Source organism: Hyla sarda, chromosome 9 (genome assembly GCF_029499605.1).
Source record: "Hyla sarda isolate aHylSar1 chromosome 9, aHylSar1.hap1, whole genome shotgun sequence".
Lineage (NCBI taxonomy): Eukaryota > Metazoa > Chordata > Amphibia > Anura > Hylidae > Hyla > Hyla sarda.
In genome coordinates, this window is record NC_079197.1 from 173900862 (window position 1) to 173918454 (window position 17593).

General features: G+C 42.2%; 1 protein-coding gene across 8 annotated transcripts in view; it reads right to left on the reverse strand.

Annotated features, from left to right (window-relative positions):
• Positions 1-17593, reverse strand: part of FOSB (FosB proto-oncogene, AP-1 transcription factor subunit) — a 43659-nt gene that overhangs the window by 3334 nt on the left and 22732 nt on the right. For 2 of the 8 annotated variants that reach the window (XR_008847993.1, XM_056540738.1), the window contains exon 1: positions 411-2709. The exons of 2 other annotated variants lie outside the window; for them this stretch is intronic. Coding sequence is in view for 5 of the 6 variants with exons in the window: in XM_056540738.1 (XP_056396713.1) it covers positions 411-566 (156 nt within the window). In the remaining variant the exon portion in view is untranslated. 4 more of the 8 variants (XM_056540744.1, XM_056540740.1, XM_056540739.1 and 1 more) reach the window with 3 other exon arrangements.

The following is a 17593-nucleotide window of genomic DNA, read 5'->3' on the forward strand; positions in this document are numbered from 1 at the left end:
GAGAGACTGAAGAAAAGATGGGAGACTGGAGAAGAGAGGAAGAAGAGATGGGAGATTGGAGGAAAGAGGAATAAGAGATAGGAGACCGTAGGAGAGAGGAAGAAGAGATGAGATACTGAAGGGGAACATTTGTGAGGGAATGAAGACGAAAAAATTGGATGAGAAGACAGGAAGAAAAGAAAATGTGGAATGAAGACGAGAAAATGAGAGTAGAGAAGGAGTGAGAATAGAAGGAAAGAAGAGGGGGAAAAAGGAGAGAGAGAGAGAGAGAGAGAGAGAGAGAGAGAGAGAGAGAGAGAGAAAAGTAGAGAATGGAAAAGAAAGGAAGAAGAGAAGACGGGGAATGAAGAAGACAGAAGGAAGAGAAGAAAAGGGGGGTAAATGTGTTTCTAAAGTTCTGTGGATCTTACACAAGAATGAAGCCAAGTGCCTGAAAACTGGTAAAGCATCTGAAGCTCGGGGTGTGAAGACTTGTGAGCAGATATAGTAGAGCCTCTGCTCACTAATCCAGCTCCTGTACTGGTACTAGCTCCTGTGTAGAGCCTCTTCTCACTGATCCACCCCATGTACTGGTACCAGCTCCTGTGTAGAGCCTCTTCTCATTGATCCACCCCCTGTACTGGTACCAGATCCTGTGTAGAGCCTCTTCTCACTGATTCACCCCCTGTAATGGTAACAGCTCCTATGTAGAGCCTCTGCTCACTAATCCACCCCCTGTACTGGTAACACCTTCTGTGTAAAGCCTCTTCTCACTGATCCAGCCACTGTACTGGTAATAGCTCATGTGTAGAGCCTCTTCTCACTGATCCACCCCCTGTACTGGTAACATCTCCTGCGTAAAGCCTCTTCTCACTGATCCACCAACTGTACTGGTAACAGCTCATGTATAAAGCCTCTTCTCGCTGATCCACCCCCTGTAATGCTAACAGCTCCTGTGTAGAGCCTCTGCTCACTAATCCAGCACCTGTACTGGTAACTGCTCCTGTGAAAAGCCTCTTCTCACTGATCCATCCCTTGTACTGGTAACAGCTCCTATGTAAAGCCTCTTCTCACTGATCCACCAACTGTACTGGTAACTGTTCCTAGGTAAAGCCTCTTCTCACTGATCCACCCATTGTACTGATAACAGCTCCCGTGTAGAGCCTCTGCTCACTAATCTAGCCCCTGTACTGGTACCAGCTCATGTGTAGAGCCTCTTTTTACTGATCCACCCCATGTACTGGTACCAGCTCCTGTGTAGAGCCTCTTCTCACTGATCCACCCCATGTACTGGTACCAGCACCTGTGTAGAGGCTCTTCTCACTGATCCACCCCATGTACTGGTACCAGTTCCTGTGTAGAGCCTCTTCTCACTGATCCAGCCCCTGTACTGGTACCAGATCCTGTGTAGAGCCTCTTCTCACTGAACCACCCCCTGTAATGGTAACAGCTCCTATGTAGAGTCTCTGCTAACTAATCCACCTCCTGTACTGGTAACACCTTCTGTGTAAAGACTCTTCTCACTGATCCAGCCACTGTACTGGTAATAGCTCACGTGTAGAGCCTCTTCTCACTGATCCACCCCCTGTACTGGTAACAGCTCCTGTGTAAAGCCTCTTCTCACTGATCCAATCCGGTACTGGTAACAGCTCATGTATAAAGACTCTTCTCACTGATCCACCCCCTGTACTGGTACCAGATCCTGTGTAAAGCCTCTGCTCACTAATCCAGCCCCTGTACTGGTAACTGCTCCTGTGTAAAGCCTCTTATCACTGATCCACCCACTGTACTGGTAACTGTTCCTGTGTAAAGCCTCTTCTCACTGATCCACCCATTGTACTGGTAACAGCTCCTGTGTAGAGCCTCTTCTCACTGATCCACCCCCTGTACTGGTAACTGCTCTTGAGTAAAGCCTTTTCTCACTAATTCAGCACCTGTACTGGTAATAGCTCCTGTGCAGAGCCTATTCTCACTGATCCACCCCCTGTACTGGTAACACCTTCTGTGTAAAGCCTCTTCTCACTGATCCACCCCCTGTACTGGTAACAGCTCCTGTGTAAAGCCTCTTCTCACTGATCCACCCCCTGTACTGGTAACAGCTCCTGTGTAGAGCCTCTTATCACTGATCCACCCCCTGTACTGGTAACTGCTCCTGTGTAAAACCTCTTCTCACTGATCCACCCCCTGTACTGGTAATAGATTGAGTGTAAAGTCTCTTCTCACTGATCCACCCCCTGTACTGGTAATAGCTCCTGTGCAGAGCCTCTTCTCACTGATCCACCCCCTGTACTGGTGACACCTTCTGTGTAAAGCCTCTTTTCACTGATCCACCCCCTGTACTGGTAACAGCTCAAGTTAGAGCCCCTTCTCACTGATCCAGGCCCTGTACTGGTAATAGCTCCTGTGTAGCGCATCTTCTCACTGATCCATCCCTTGTACTGGTAACTGCTCCTGTGTAAAGCCTCTTCTCACTGATCTACCCCCTGTACTGGTAACAGCTCCTGTGTACAGCCTCTTCGCACTAATCCAGCCCTGTACTGGTAATAGCGCCTGTGTAGAGCCTCTTCTCACTAATCCACCCCCTGTACTGGTAACAGCTCCTGTGTCGAGCCTTTTTGCACTGATCCAACAGCTAACAGCCTTCCTGATTCAACCACCTGTAAAGGTAACATTGTGTCTTTGTGCTCTTTCTCACTTATCCCCCCACCATAGAGCATAGGACAACCCCTCATTTAATTGATCACCAACCTTGTCCAGGGCAGGTAACATCCAAGAATTTTCTCAGCCTCTCTCTGGTGTATCTTCTCACTCATCCACCCCTTGTACAGGTAACAGCCCCTCTCTGGTGCATCCTTTATATGATCCACCCATTGTACAGGTAACAGCCCCTCTCTGGTGCATCCTTTATATGATCCACCCCTGTTCAGGTAACAGACCCTCTCTGGGGCATCTCCCTACTGATCCACCCCCTGTACAGGTAACAGCCCCTCTCTGGTGCATTTTTTTTACTGATCCACCCCTTTACAGTTAACAGTCCATCTCTGGTGCATCTTTGCACTGGTGCACCCCCTGTACAAATAACACCCCTTCTCTAGTGCATCTCATTGATCTACCCACTGCGCAGGTAACATCCCCTATTTGGTGCATCTTCTCACTAATCCACCCCTGTACAATTATATGTACAGGGGGTGCATCAGTGAAAAGATGCACCAGAGACAGGGGGTGGATCAGTGAGAACATAAACCAGAGAGTGGCTGTTACCTGTACAGGGGGTGGATTAGTGAGAACATACACCAGAGAGGGGCTGTTACCTGTCCAAGGGGTGGACTAGTGAGAACATACACCAGAAAGGAGCTGTTACCTGTACAGGGGGTGGATCAGTGAGATCATACACCAGAGAGGGGCTGTTACATGTACAGGGGGTGGTTCAGTAAGCAGATACCACAGGGAGGGACTTTTACCTGTACAGGGTGTGGATAAGTGAGAAGATACACCACAGAGGGTCTGGTACATGTACAGGGGGTGGAATAGTGTGAAGATACCCCAAAAAGGGACTGTTATCTGAACAGGGGGTACATTGGCGACACAATGCACCAGAGATGGAATGCTAGATGTACCCCCTGTTCAAATAACAGTCCTTTTTGGGGTATCTTCACACTATTCCACCCCCTGTACAGGTACCAGACCCTCTGTGGTGTATCTTCTCACTTATCCACACCCTGTACAGGTAAAAGTCCCTCCCTGTGGCATCTGCTTACTGAACCACCCCCTGTATATGTAACAGCCCCTCTCTGGTGTATGATCTCACTGATCCACCCCCTTATACAGGTTACAGCCCCTCCCTGGTATATGTTCTCACTGATCCACCCCTATACAGGTAACAGCCCCTCTCTGGTGTATGATCTCACTGATCCACCCCCTTATACAGGTTACAGCCCCTCCCTGGTATATGTTCTCACTGATCCACCCCCTATACAGGTAACAGCCCCTCCCTGGTATATCTTCTCACTGATCCACCCCTTGAACAGGTCTCCGCTGCTGTTCTGCGTCCCTTTCCCTATGTTCGGCGCATTTCAGTATTATTCTCCAGTCCCCGTAACGAATGAGCTGCTGTGGGCGTGTCTTCTTATGTCCCCGCCTTCTGTGTCCCTGACGCCAGCAGCGCCGGCAGATACGTCCCTGCGTTCTATCGACGCTGCGTTCCAAAATAGCACGCCGGCGTCACTACTGTACAACCCCGCCCATCCAATCTATGATTGACAAGTGGCGGGGGAGGGGCGGAGGTGTTGTATCTGGGGCACTGTCAGGACAAGATTCTGAGTTAGACCAAGTTAAGAACTACAACTCCCAGCATCTACCTCCTGGAGAACTATATCACCAGCTACAGCTACTAAGCGAAACAATGCGACCCGAGAAACGATGTCAAAGTTATTATCAGCCCAGCTGCCGAATAACACGGGGAGCGACTTACTGACTGTCACCAGACCTACCTAAGTGCGGCTCTCCTCCCCTAATCTACCTGACTACGGCTCCATACCAAACCTACCTTACTGTGGACTCCCTAATCATCCTAACCTACCTGACTGTGGGCTTTCTAATGTCTCCTAACCTACCTGACTGCAGGCTCCCTGCCCTCTATTACCTATGTGCTCCCTGCTCTCTCCTTACCTACCTGACTACAGGCTCCCTAAACACTCTCTGCTCTCCTCACCTACCTATGTGCTCCCTGCTCTCTCCTTACCTACCTGACTACAGGCTCCCTAAACACTCTCTGCTCTCCTCACCTACCTATGTGCTCCCTGCTCTCTCCTTACCTACCTGACTACAGGCTCCCTAAACACTCTCTGCTCTCCTCACCTACCTATGTGCTCCATGCTCTCTCCTAACCTACAGTATGTGCTCCCTGCTTTCTCCTAAGCTACCTATATGCTCCCTGCTCTATTCTAACCTACCTATGTGCTCCCTGCTCTCTTCTAACTTACCTACAGTATGTGCTCCCTGCTTTCTCCTAACCTACCTATGTGCTCCATGCTCTCTTCTAACCTATGTGCTTCCTTCTCTCTTCTAACCTACCTATGTGCTCCCTGCTCTCTTCTAACTTACCTATGTGCTCCCTGCTCTCTTGTAACCTACCTATGTGCTCCCTGCTCTCTCCTAACCTACCCATGTGCTCCCTGCTCTCTCCTAACCTACCCATGTGCTCCCTGCTCTCTCCTAACCTACCTATGTGCTCCCTGCTCTCTCCTAACCTACCCATGTGCTCCCTGCTCTCTCCTAACCTACCTATGTGCTCCCTGCTCTCTCCTAACCTACCTATGTGCTCCCTGCTCTCTTCTAACCTACCTATGTGCTCCCTGCTCTCTTGTAACCTACCTATGTGCTCCCTGCTCTTTTCTAAGCTACAATATGTGCTCCCTGCTGTCTCCTAACCTACCTATGTGCTCCCTGCTCTCTTCTAACCTACCTATGTGCACCCTCCTAACCTACCCATGTGCTCCCTGCTCTCTCCTAACCTACCTATGTGCTCCCTGCTCTCTCCTAATCTACCTATGTGCTCCCTGCTCTCTTCAAACCTACCTATGTGCTCCCTGCTTTCTCCTAACCTACCTATGTGCTCCCTGCTCTCTCCTAACCTACCTATGTGCTCCCTGCTCTCTTCTAACCCACCTATGTGCTCCCTGCTCTCTTCTAACCCACCTATGTGCTCCCTGCTCTCTCCTAACCTACCTATGTGCTCCCTGCTCTCTTCTAACCTACCTATGTGCTTCCTGCTTTCTCCTAACTTACCTACAGTATGTGCTCCCTGCTCTCTTCTAACCTACCTATGTGCTTCCTGCTTTCTCCTAGCCTACCTATGTGCTCCCTGCTCTCTTCTAACCTACCCATGTGCTTCCTGCTTTCTCCTAACCTACCCATGTGCTTCCTGCTTTCTCCTAACCTACCTACAGTATGTGCTCCCTTCTCTCTTCTAACCTACCTATGTGCTCCCTGCTATCTCCTAACCTACCCATGTGCTTCCTGCTTTCTCCTAACCTACCTACAGTATGTGCTCCCTGCTCTCTTCTAACCTACCTATGTGCTTCCTGCTTTCTCCTAGCCTACCTATGTGCTCCCTGCTCTCTTCTAACATACCCATGTGCTTCCTGCTTTCTCCTAACCTACCTACAGTATGTGCTCCCTGCTCTCTTCTAACCTACCTATGTGCTCCCTGCTCTCTTCTAACCTACCCATGTGCTTCCTGCTTTCTCCTAACCTACCTACAGTATGTGCTCCCTGCTCTCTTCTAACCTACCTATGTGCTTCCTGCTTTCTCCTAGCCTCCCTGACTGCACCTGTGGTAATCAGGACATAAACTTCCCTTCTTTAGTCTAGATCTACAGGTCTAGGGGGTAAGAGGCCTGTCCCGGCTGCTGCTCGGGGGAAGGCGACTTCCTGTGTTTGTATACTCTAGTCCTCTCCATGATGTCACTTCTGCACAATGATGTCACACTCACCTGCGGAGCAGCGGCTGCGGACGGGCTCCCGAAAGAATCCACAGATGACAGATACTGAGACTCAGCGGACGGGGAGGAACTGGAGGAGTCGTATCCCTGGTACATGTCCCCCAGAATCCTCAGCCTCAATGTCAAGAGTGAATCCCGACTGTCCAGGGATTTCCTCAGCCTTAGAGATGAGTCGTGGGATCTCCACAGCCTTATGTAGGGATGAGTGGAAGGATCTCAATCTTAGGGACCAGTGGTGGGATCTCCACAGCCTTATGTAGGGATGAGTGGAAGGATCTCAATCTTAGGGACCAGTGGTGGGATCTCCTCAGCCTTAGGAACCAGTGGTGGGATCTCCTCAGCCTTAGGGATCAGCGGTAGGATCTTCTCAGCCTTAGGGACCAGTGGTGGGATCTCCTCTGCTTTAGGGATCAGTGGTGGTATCTCCACAGCCTTAGGAATCAGTGGTGTGATCTTCTCAGCATTAGGGATCAGTTGTGGGATCTCCAGTCTTAGGGATCAATTATGGGATCTCCACAGCCTTATGTAGGGATCAGTGGTAGGATCTCAACCTTAAGAATCAGAGGTGGGATCTCCTCAGCATTAGGAATCAGATCTCCACAGCCTTATGTAGGGATCAGTGGTAGGATCTCTGCCTTAGGGACCAGTGGTGGGATCTTCTCAGCCTCATGTAGGAATCCGTGACAAGATCTACTCCTCGTGTGCACAGGCTGTCAGCAGAATTCTGTAAGGAGCAATAGTATAAATTCCTCTTTGCTAAAGATAAATGCGATTCTCCACTGAGCAGGAATCACTGGTGGAATCTTATCCTATAAGAAGATAGGCGGAGGATCTCCTCAAAAGTGTATATGGATCAATGATGGGATCTTATTAAACCAGAAGAGAGAAATGCTGGGATCTCCTCCTGTATAGGTATCAATGCTGGAATTTCCTCAGTTATAGGTATCACTGCTGGGATCTCCTTTTGTACAGGTATAAAAGCTGGGATATCCTCCTGTATAGGTATCAATGTTGGGATCTCCTCCTTTATAAGTATTAATGCTGGGATCTCCTCTTGTATAAGTGTCAATGCTGGGATATCTTCCTGTATATGTATCAATGCTGGGATCTCCTCCTGTATAAGAATCACTGCTGGGATCTCTTCCTGTATAGGTATCAATGCTGGGATCTCCTCCTGTATAGGTATCAATGCTGGGATCTCCTCCTGTATAGGTATCAATGCTGGGATCTCTTCCTGTAAAGGTATCAATGCCGGGATCTTATGCTGTGTGTGTCAATGCTGGGATCTTTTCCTGTATAGGTATCAATGCTGGGATCTCCTCCTGTATAGGTATCAATGCTGGGATCTCCTCCTGTATAGGTATCACTGCTGGGATCTTTTCCTGTGTAGGTATTAATGCTGGGATCTCCTCCTGTATAGGTATCAATGCTGGGATCTCCACCTGTATAGGTATCAATGCTGGGATCTCCTCCTGTATAGGTATCAATGTTGGGATCTCCTCCTTTATAAGTATTAATGCTGGGATCTCCTCTTGTATAAGTGTCAATGCTGGGATCTCCTCCTGTATAGGTATCAATGCTGGGATCTCCACCTGTATAGGTATCAATGCTGGGATCTCCTCCTGTATAGGTATCAATGCTGGGATCTCCTCCTGTATAGGTATCAATGCTGGGATCTCCTCCTGTATAGGTATCAATGCTGGGATCTCCTCCTGTATAGGTATTAGTGCTGGGATCTCCTCCTGTATAGGTATCAATGCTGGGATCTCCTCCTGTATAGGTATCAATGCTGGGATCTCCTCCTGTATAGGTATTAGTGCTGGGATCTCCTCCTGTATAGGTATTAGTGCAGGGATCTCCTCCTGTATAGGTATTAGTGCTGGGAAGCACCTGGTGTTGTGGGCTCCTCAGCTGCAGTAGTCCTCGGGTGTCAGGGCGCCCCCAGCGGTAGGGGTGCCGGTACACAGCGGCGGGGCAGCGGCAGTAGTAGCGTCGGTCCTCGCGCTCAGCTTCTTCTCAGATTTATGAATGAAACTCTCAGCTCACATATATTTATACAGGAGGAAACCCCGCCCCTCCGCATACGTCACAACTACGACGCGGATTTCGGCAGATATCTCCACATCCCCGACACCCAGAGACCCCAAACCAGGAAGACCAGCTCCCAGGAGCCCCCCGCATGATCCCTCCAAATTTCAGCCCCGCAGCTGCCCGGGGAGCTCCGATCCGAGGGTATAGAAGACCCGGCGGGCGGCTCCGCCTACCCGGAGTTCCTGTGACGTACATATCCATATAAGGTGTTGTCTTTACTGTGTTTATCTGGTTACCAAGCAGTGACGTAAGAGGGAATCCCTGTTCTCAGCTCGGCATAGAGGAGTATTAATAGCAATATGCTGCTACTATGCCGGAGACAGCGGCCGACCGAGGGCACTTATATATATATATATATATATATATATATATATATATATATATAGCGAAGATATAAATACATTTATATTATTATGGACAAGATATAATGTCACTGCACTAATATAAAAATAATATACAGTATACATGTTACTGCACTGATTTCATCTATAATATACAGTATACATGTCACTGCACTGATATCACCTATAATATACAGTATACATGTCACTGCACTGATATCATCTATAATATACAGTATACATGTCACTGCACTGATATCACCTATAATATACAGTATACATGTCACTGCACTGATATCATCTATAATATACAGTATACATGTCACTGCACTAATATCACCTATAATATACAGTATACATGTCACTGCACTGATATCACCTATAATATACAGTATACATGTCACTGCACTGATATCATCTATAATATACAGTATACATGTCACTGCACTAATATCACCTATAATATACAGTATACATGTCACTGCACTGATATCACCTATAATATACAGTATACATGTCACTGCACTGATATCATCTATAATATACAGTATACATGTCACTGCACTGATATCACCTATAATATACAGTATACATGTCACTGCACTGATATCACCTATAATATACAGTATACATGTCACTGCACTGATATCATCTATAATATACAGTATACATGTCACTGCACTGATATCATCTATAATATACAGTATACATGTCACTGCACTGATATCACCTATAATATACAGTATACATGTCACTGCACTGATATCATCTATAATATACAGTATACATGTCACTGCACTGATATCATCTATAATATACAGTATACATGTCACTGCACTGATATCACCTATAATATACAGTATACATGTCACTGCACTAATATCACCTATAATATACAGTATACATGTCACTGCACTGATATCACCTATAATATACAGTATACATGTCACTGCACTGATATCATCTATAATATACAGTATACATGTCACTGCACTGATATCACCTATAATATACAGTATACATGTCACTGCACTGATATCATCTATAATATACAGTATACATGTCACTGCACTGATATCATCTATAATATACAGTATACATGTCACTGCACTGATATCACCTATAATATACAGTATACATGTCACTGCACTAATATCACCTATAATATACAGTATACATGTCACTGCACTGATATCACCTATAATATACAGTATACATGTCACTGCACTGATATCATCTATAATATACAGTATACATGTCACTGCACTGATATCACCTATAATATACAGTATACATGTCACTGCACTGATATCATCTATAATATACAGTATACATGTCACTGCACTGATATCATCTATAATATACAGTATACATGTCACTGCACTGATATCACCTATAATATACAGTATACATGTCACTGCACTGATATCATCTATAATATACAGTATACATGTCACTGCACTGATATCACCTATAATATACAGTATACATGTCACTGCACTAATATCACCTATAATATACAGTATACATGTCACTGCACTGATATCACCTATAATATACAGTATACATGTCACTGCACTGATATCATCTATAATATACAGTATACATGTCACTGCACTGATATCACCTATAATATACAGTATACATGTCACTGCACTGATATCATCTATAATATACAGTATACATGTCACTGCACTGATATCACCTATAATATACAGTATACATGTCACTGCACTAATATCACCTATAATATACAGTATACATGTCACTGCACTGATATCACCTATAATATACAGTATACATGTCACTGCACTGATATCACCTATAATATACAGTATACATGTCACTGCACTGATATCACCTATAATATACAGTATACATGTCACTGCACTGATATCATCTATAATATACAGTATACATGTCACTGCACTGATATCATCTATAATATACAGTATACATGTCACTGCACTGATATCATCTATAATATACAGTATACATGTCACTGCACTGATATCACCTATAATATACAGTATACATGTCACTGCACTGATATCATCTATAATATACAGTATACATGTCACTGCACTGATATGACCTATAATATACAGTATACATGTCACTGCACTGATATCACCTATAATATACAGTATACATGTCACTGCACTGATATCACCTATAATATACAGTATACATGTCACTGCACTGATATCACCTATAATATACAGTATACATGTCACTGCACTGATATCACCTATAATATACAGTATACATGTCACTGCACTGATATCATCTATAATATACAGTATACATGTCACTGCACTGATATCACCTATAATATACAGTATACATGTCACTGCACTGATATCATCTATAATATACAGTATACATGTCACTGCACTGATATCACCTATAATATACAGTATACATGTCACTGCACTGATATCACCTATAATATACAGTATACATGTCACTGCACTGATATCACCTATAATATACAGTATACATGTCACTGCACTGATATCACCTATAATATACAGTATACATGTCACTGCACTGATATCTCCTATAATATACAGTATACATGTCACTGCACTGATATCACCTATAATATACAGTATACATGTCACTGCACTGATATCATCTATAATATACAGTATACATGTCACTGCACTGATATCACCTATAATATACAGTATACATGTCACTGCACTGATATCACCTATAATATACAGTATACATGTCACTGCACTGATATCACCTATAATATACAGTATACATGTCACTGCACTGATATCACCTATAATATACAGTATACATGTCACTGCACTGATATCTCCTATAATATACAGTATACATGTCACTGCACTGATATCATCTATAATATACAGTATACATGTCACTGCACTGATATCACCTATAATATACAGTATACATGTCACTGCACTGATATCATCTATAATATACAGTATACATGTCACTGCACTGATATCACCTATAATATACAGTATACATGTCACTGCACTGATATCATCTATAATATACAGTATACATGTCACTGCACTGATATCATCTATAATATACAGTATACATGTCACTGCACTGATATCACCTATAATATACAGTATACATGTCACTGCACTGATATCATCTATAATATACAGTATACATGTCACTGCACTGATATCATCTATAATATACAGTATACATGTCACTGCACTGATATGACCTATAATATACAGTATACATGTCACTGCACTGATATCACCTATAATATACAGTATACATGTCACTGCACTGATATCACCTATAATATACAGTATACATGTCACTGCACTGATATCTCCTATAATATACAGTATACATGTCACTGCACTGATATCATCTATAATATACAGTATACATGTCACTGCACTGATATCATCTATAATATACAGTATACATGTCACTGCACTGATATCACCTATAATATACAGTATACATGTCACTGCACTGATATAATCTATAATATACAGTATACATGTCACTGCACTGATATCTATAATATACAGTATACATGTCACTGCACTGATATCATCTATAATATAAAGTATACATGTCACTGCACTGATATCATCTATAATATACAGTATACATGTCACTGCACTGATATCATCTATAATATACAGTATACATGTCACTGCACTAATATCATCTATAATATACAGTATACATGTCACTGCACTGATATCACCTATAATATACAGTATACATGTCACTGCACTAATATAAAAATAATATACAGTATACATGTTACTGCACTGATATCACCTATAATATACAGTATACATGTCACTGCACTAATATAAAAATAATATACAGTATACATGTTACTGCACTGATATCACCTATAATATACAGTATACATGTCACTGCACTGATATCACCTATAATATACAGTATACATGTCACTGCACTGATATCACCTATAATATACAGTATACATGTCACTGCACTGATATCATCTATAATATACAGTATACATGTCACTGCACTGATATCATCTATAATATACAGTATACATGTCACTGCACTGATATCACCTATAATATACAGTATACATGTCACTGCACTGATATCACCTATAATATACAGTATACATGTCACTGCACTGATATCACCTATAATATACAGTATACATGTCACTGCACTGATATAATCTATAATATACAGTATACATGTCACTGCACTAATATCACCTATAATATACAGTATACATGTCACTGCACTGATATCATCTATAATATACAGTATACATGTCACTGCACTGATATCATCTATAATATACAGTATACATGTCACTGCACTGATATCACCTATAATATACAGTATACATGTCACTGCACTAATATAAAAATAATATACAGTATACATGTTACTGCACTGATATCACCTATAATATACAGTATACATGTCACTGCACTAATATAAAAATAATATACAGTATACATGTTACTGCACTGATATCACCTATAATATACAGTATACATGTCACTGCACTGATATCACCTATAATATACAGTATACATGTCACTGCACTGATATCACCTATAATATACAGTATACATGTCACTGCACTGATATCATCTATAATATACAGTATACATGTCACTGCACTGATATTATCTATAATATACAGTATACATGTCACTGCACTGATATCACCTATAATATACAGTATACATGTCACTGCACTGATATCACCTATAATATACAGTATACATGTCACTGCACTGATATCACCTATAATATACAGTATACATGTCACTGCACTGATATAACCTATAATATACAGTATACATGTCACTGCACTGATATCACCTATAATATACAGTATACATGTCACTGCACTGATATCATCTATAATATACAGTATACATGTCACTGCACTGATATCACCTATAATATACAGTATACATGTCACTGCACTGATATCATCTATAATATACAGTATACATGTCACTGCACTGATATCACCTATAATATACAGTATACATGTCACTGCACTGATATCATCTATAATATACAGTATACATGTCACTGCACTGATATCACCTATAATATACAGTATACATGTCACTGCACTGATATCACCTATAATATACAGTATACATGTCACTGCACTGATATCACCTATAATATACAGTATACATGTCACTGCACTGATATCTCCTATAATATACAGTATACATGTCACTGCACTGATATAATCTATAATATAAAGTATACATGTCACTGTACTGATATAATCTATAATATACAGTATACATGTCACTGCACTGATATCACCTATAATATACAGTATATATGTCACTGCACTGATATCATCTATAATATACAGTATACATGTCACTGCACTGATATCACCTATAATATACAGTATACATGTCACTGCACTGATATCACCTATAATATACAGTATACATGTCACTGCACTGATATCACCTATAATATACAGTATACATGTCACTGCACTGATATCATCTATAATATACAGTATACATGTCACTGCACTGATATCATCTATAATATACAGTATACATGTCACTGCACTGATATCATCTATAATATAAAGTATACATGTCACTGCACTGATATCACCTATAATATACAGTATACATGTCACTGCACTGATATCATCTATAATATACAGTATACATGTCACTGCACTGATATCACCTATAATATACAGTATACATGTCACTGCACTGATATCATCTATAATATACAGTATACATGTCACTGCACTGATATCACCTATAATATACAGTATACATGTCACTGCACTGATATCATCTATAATATACAGTATACATGTCACTGCACTGATCATCTATAATATAAAGTATACATGTCACTGCACTGATATCACCTATAATATACAGTATACATGTCACTGCACTGATATCATCTATAATATACAGTATACATGTCACTGCACTGATATCACCTATAATATACAGTATACATGTCACTGCACTGATATCTATAATATACAGTATACATGTCACTGCACTGATATCATCTATAATATAAAGTATACATGTCACTGTAATATATGATATAGTTTATAATACAGTGGGGCAAAAAAGTATTTAGTCAGCCCCCAATTGTACAAGTTCTCCCAATTAAAAAGATGAGAGGCTGTAATTTTCATCATAGGTTATAACTTCATCTATGAGAGACATAATGAGAAAAAAAATCCATAAAATCACATTGTCTGATTTTTAAAGAATTTATTTGCAAATGATGGTGGAAAATAAGTATTTGGTCAAACGTTTTCTGTAAGTCTTCACAAGGTTTTCACACACTGTTGCTGGTATTTTGGCCCATTCCTCCATGCAGATCTCCTCTAGAGCAGTGATGTTTTGGGGCTGTCACTGAGCAACACGGACTTTCAACTCCCTCCAAATGTTTTCTATGGGGTTGAGATCTGGAGACTGGCTAGGCCACTCCAGGACCTTGAAATGCTTCTTACGAAGCCACTCCTTCGTTGCCCGGGCGGTGTGCATTGTCATGCTGAAAGACCCAGCCACGTTTCATCTTCAATGTACTTGCTGATGGTAGGAGGTTTTCACTCAAAATCTCACAATACATGGCCCCATTCATTCTTTCCTTTAAACGGATCAGGCGTCCTGATCCCTTAGCAGAAAAACAGCCCCAAAGCATGATGTTTCCACGCCCATGCTTCACAGTAGGTATGGTGTTCTTTGGATGTAACGCAGTATTCTTTCTTCCCCAAACACGACAAGTTGAGTTTTTACCAAAAAGTTCTACTTTGGTTTCATCTGACCATATGACATTCTCCCAATCCTCTTCTGGATAATCCAAATGCTTTGTAAAAAATCTTCTGACATGTACTGACTTAAGTAGGGGGACACGTCTGGCACTGCATGATTTGAGTCCCTGGTGGCGTAGTGTGCTACTGATGGTAGCCTTTGTTAGTGTGGGTTCACACCATGTTTTGTACTTACGGTTCCCGTACACGGCTGGGAGGAGGGGCGGGGATTAATGGCGGCGCCCGCACTCAGCCGTATAGGGGAACCGTATTTAATGCATATCTATGAGCCGACCAGAGTGAACCGCAGCCTCCGGTCAGCTGCGTTTTCGGCCGTATGCGGTTTCCCGACCGTAGGCAAAAAAATACGGTCGGCTGCGGTTCACTCCGTCCGGCTCATAGACACGCATTAAATACGGTTCCCCTATACGGCTAAGTGCGGGCGCCACGATTAAACCCTGCCCCCCCTCCTCCCAGCCGTATAAGGGAACCGTAAGTACAAAACGTGGTGTGAACCCACCCTTACTTTGGTCCCAGCTCTCTGCAGGTCATTCACAAGGTCCTCCCGTGTAGTTCTGGGATTTTTGCTCACCTTTCTTATGATTATTTTGACACCACAGGGTGAGATCTTACGTGGAGCGCCAGATCAAGGGAGATTATCAGTGGTCTTGTATGTCTTCCATTTTCTAATAATTGCTCCCACAGTTGATTTCTTCACACCATGCTGCTTGCCTATTGCAGATTCAGTCTTCCCAGCCTGGTTCAGGTCTACAATTTTGGTTCTGGTGTCCTTCGACAGCTCTTTGGTCTTGGCCATAGTGGAGTTTGGAGTGTGACTGAGGTTATGGACAGGTGTCTTTTACACTGATAACAAGTTCAAACAGGAGCCATTAATTCAGGTAATGAGTGGAGGACAGAGGAGACTCTTAACCCCTTAAGGACGGACCCATTTTTTACCTCAATGACCAGGCTCTTTTTTTTTTAAATTTGCAATGTATCTCTTTAAATCGTAATAACTTTAGAACGCTTTTTCTGAGCAGAGCGATTCTGAGATGGTTTTTTGTGACATATTGTACTTTATATAACTGGTGCATTTTTGTTGACACATGCAGCATCTTTTGTGAAAAACGTCAAAATATTGTGAAAGACTGGAAAATTTCTGGCGTTTTGAAATTTTTTTTTTATATGGTGTACACTGTGCGGTAAAAGTGATGTTATATTTATTCTGTGGGCCAGTACAATTGTGTCAATACTAGGGATCGACCGATTATCGGTATGGCCGATATTATCGGCGGATAATCACGATTTTGGGCATTATCGGTATTGGCAATTACCTTTTTCCTTTTCTGAGCAAAATTCTTTTTCTGCCATTCATTTTCCAACAGCCGTAACTGTTTTATTTTTCGTCCGACGCCATTGAGTAAGGGCTTATTTTTTGTGGGATGAGCTGTACTTTTTATTGGTATCATTTTTGTGCTAAGTGTTATCTTGTGATCTTTTTTATTCCGCTATTTGTACCAAAATTGGCAAATTCTGAGCAGGATAATTTACATTATAGTTTTATAGTACACATCATTACGGACGTGGCAATACCTATTATGTATATGATTTGTGTTTTTGATCTTTTTTGGTGATAATACAGGACTTTTATTGGGAAAGGGGCATTTTTTTTTATTTTTTTTTTACACTTCATACTTTTATTGAACTTTTTATTTTATTTTTTACAGGTTATACTATGAATACATTTGTACTCCAGCACAATATGACCCGATCAGCTGCACACACTACAGCCTCTGGTTGGATCTCACAGGCTTCCGTAGCAGGCAGACAGGAGGTCATCATCTGACCTCCTGCTGCCATAGCAA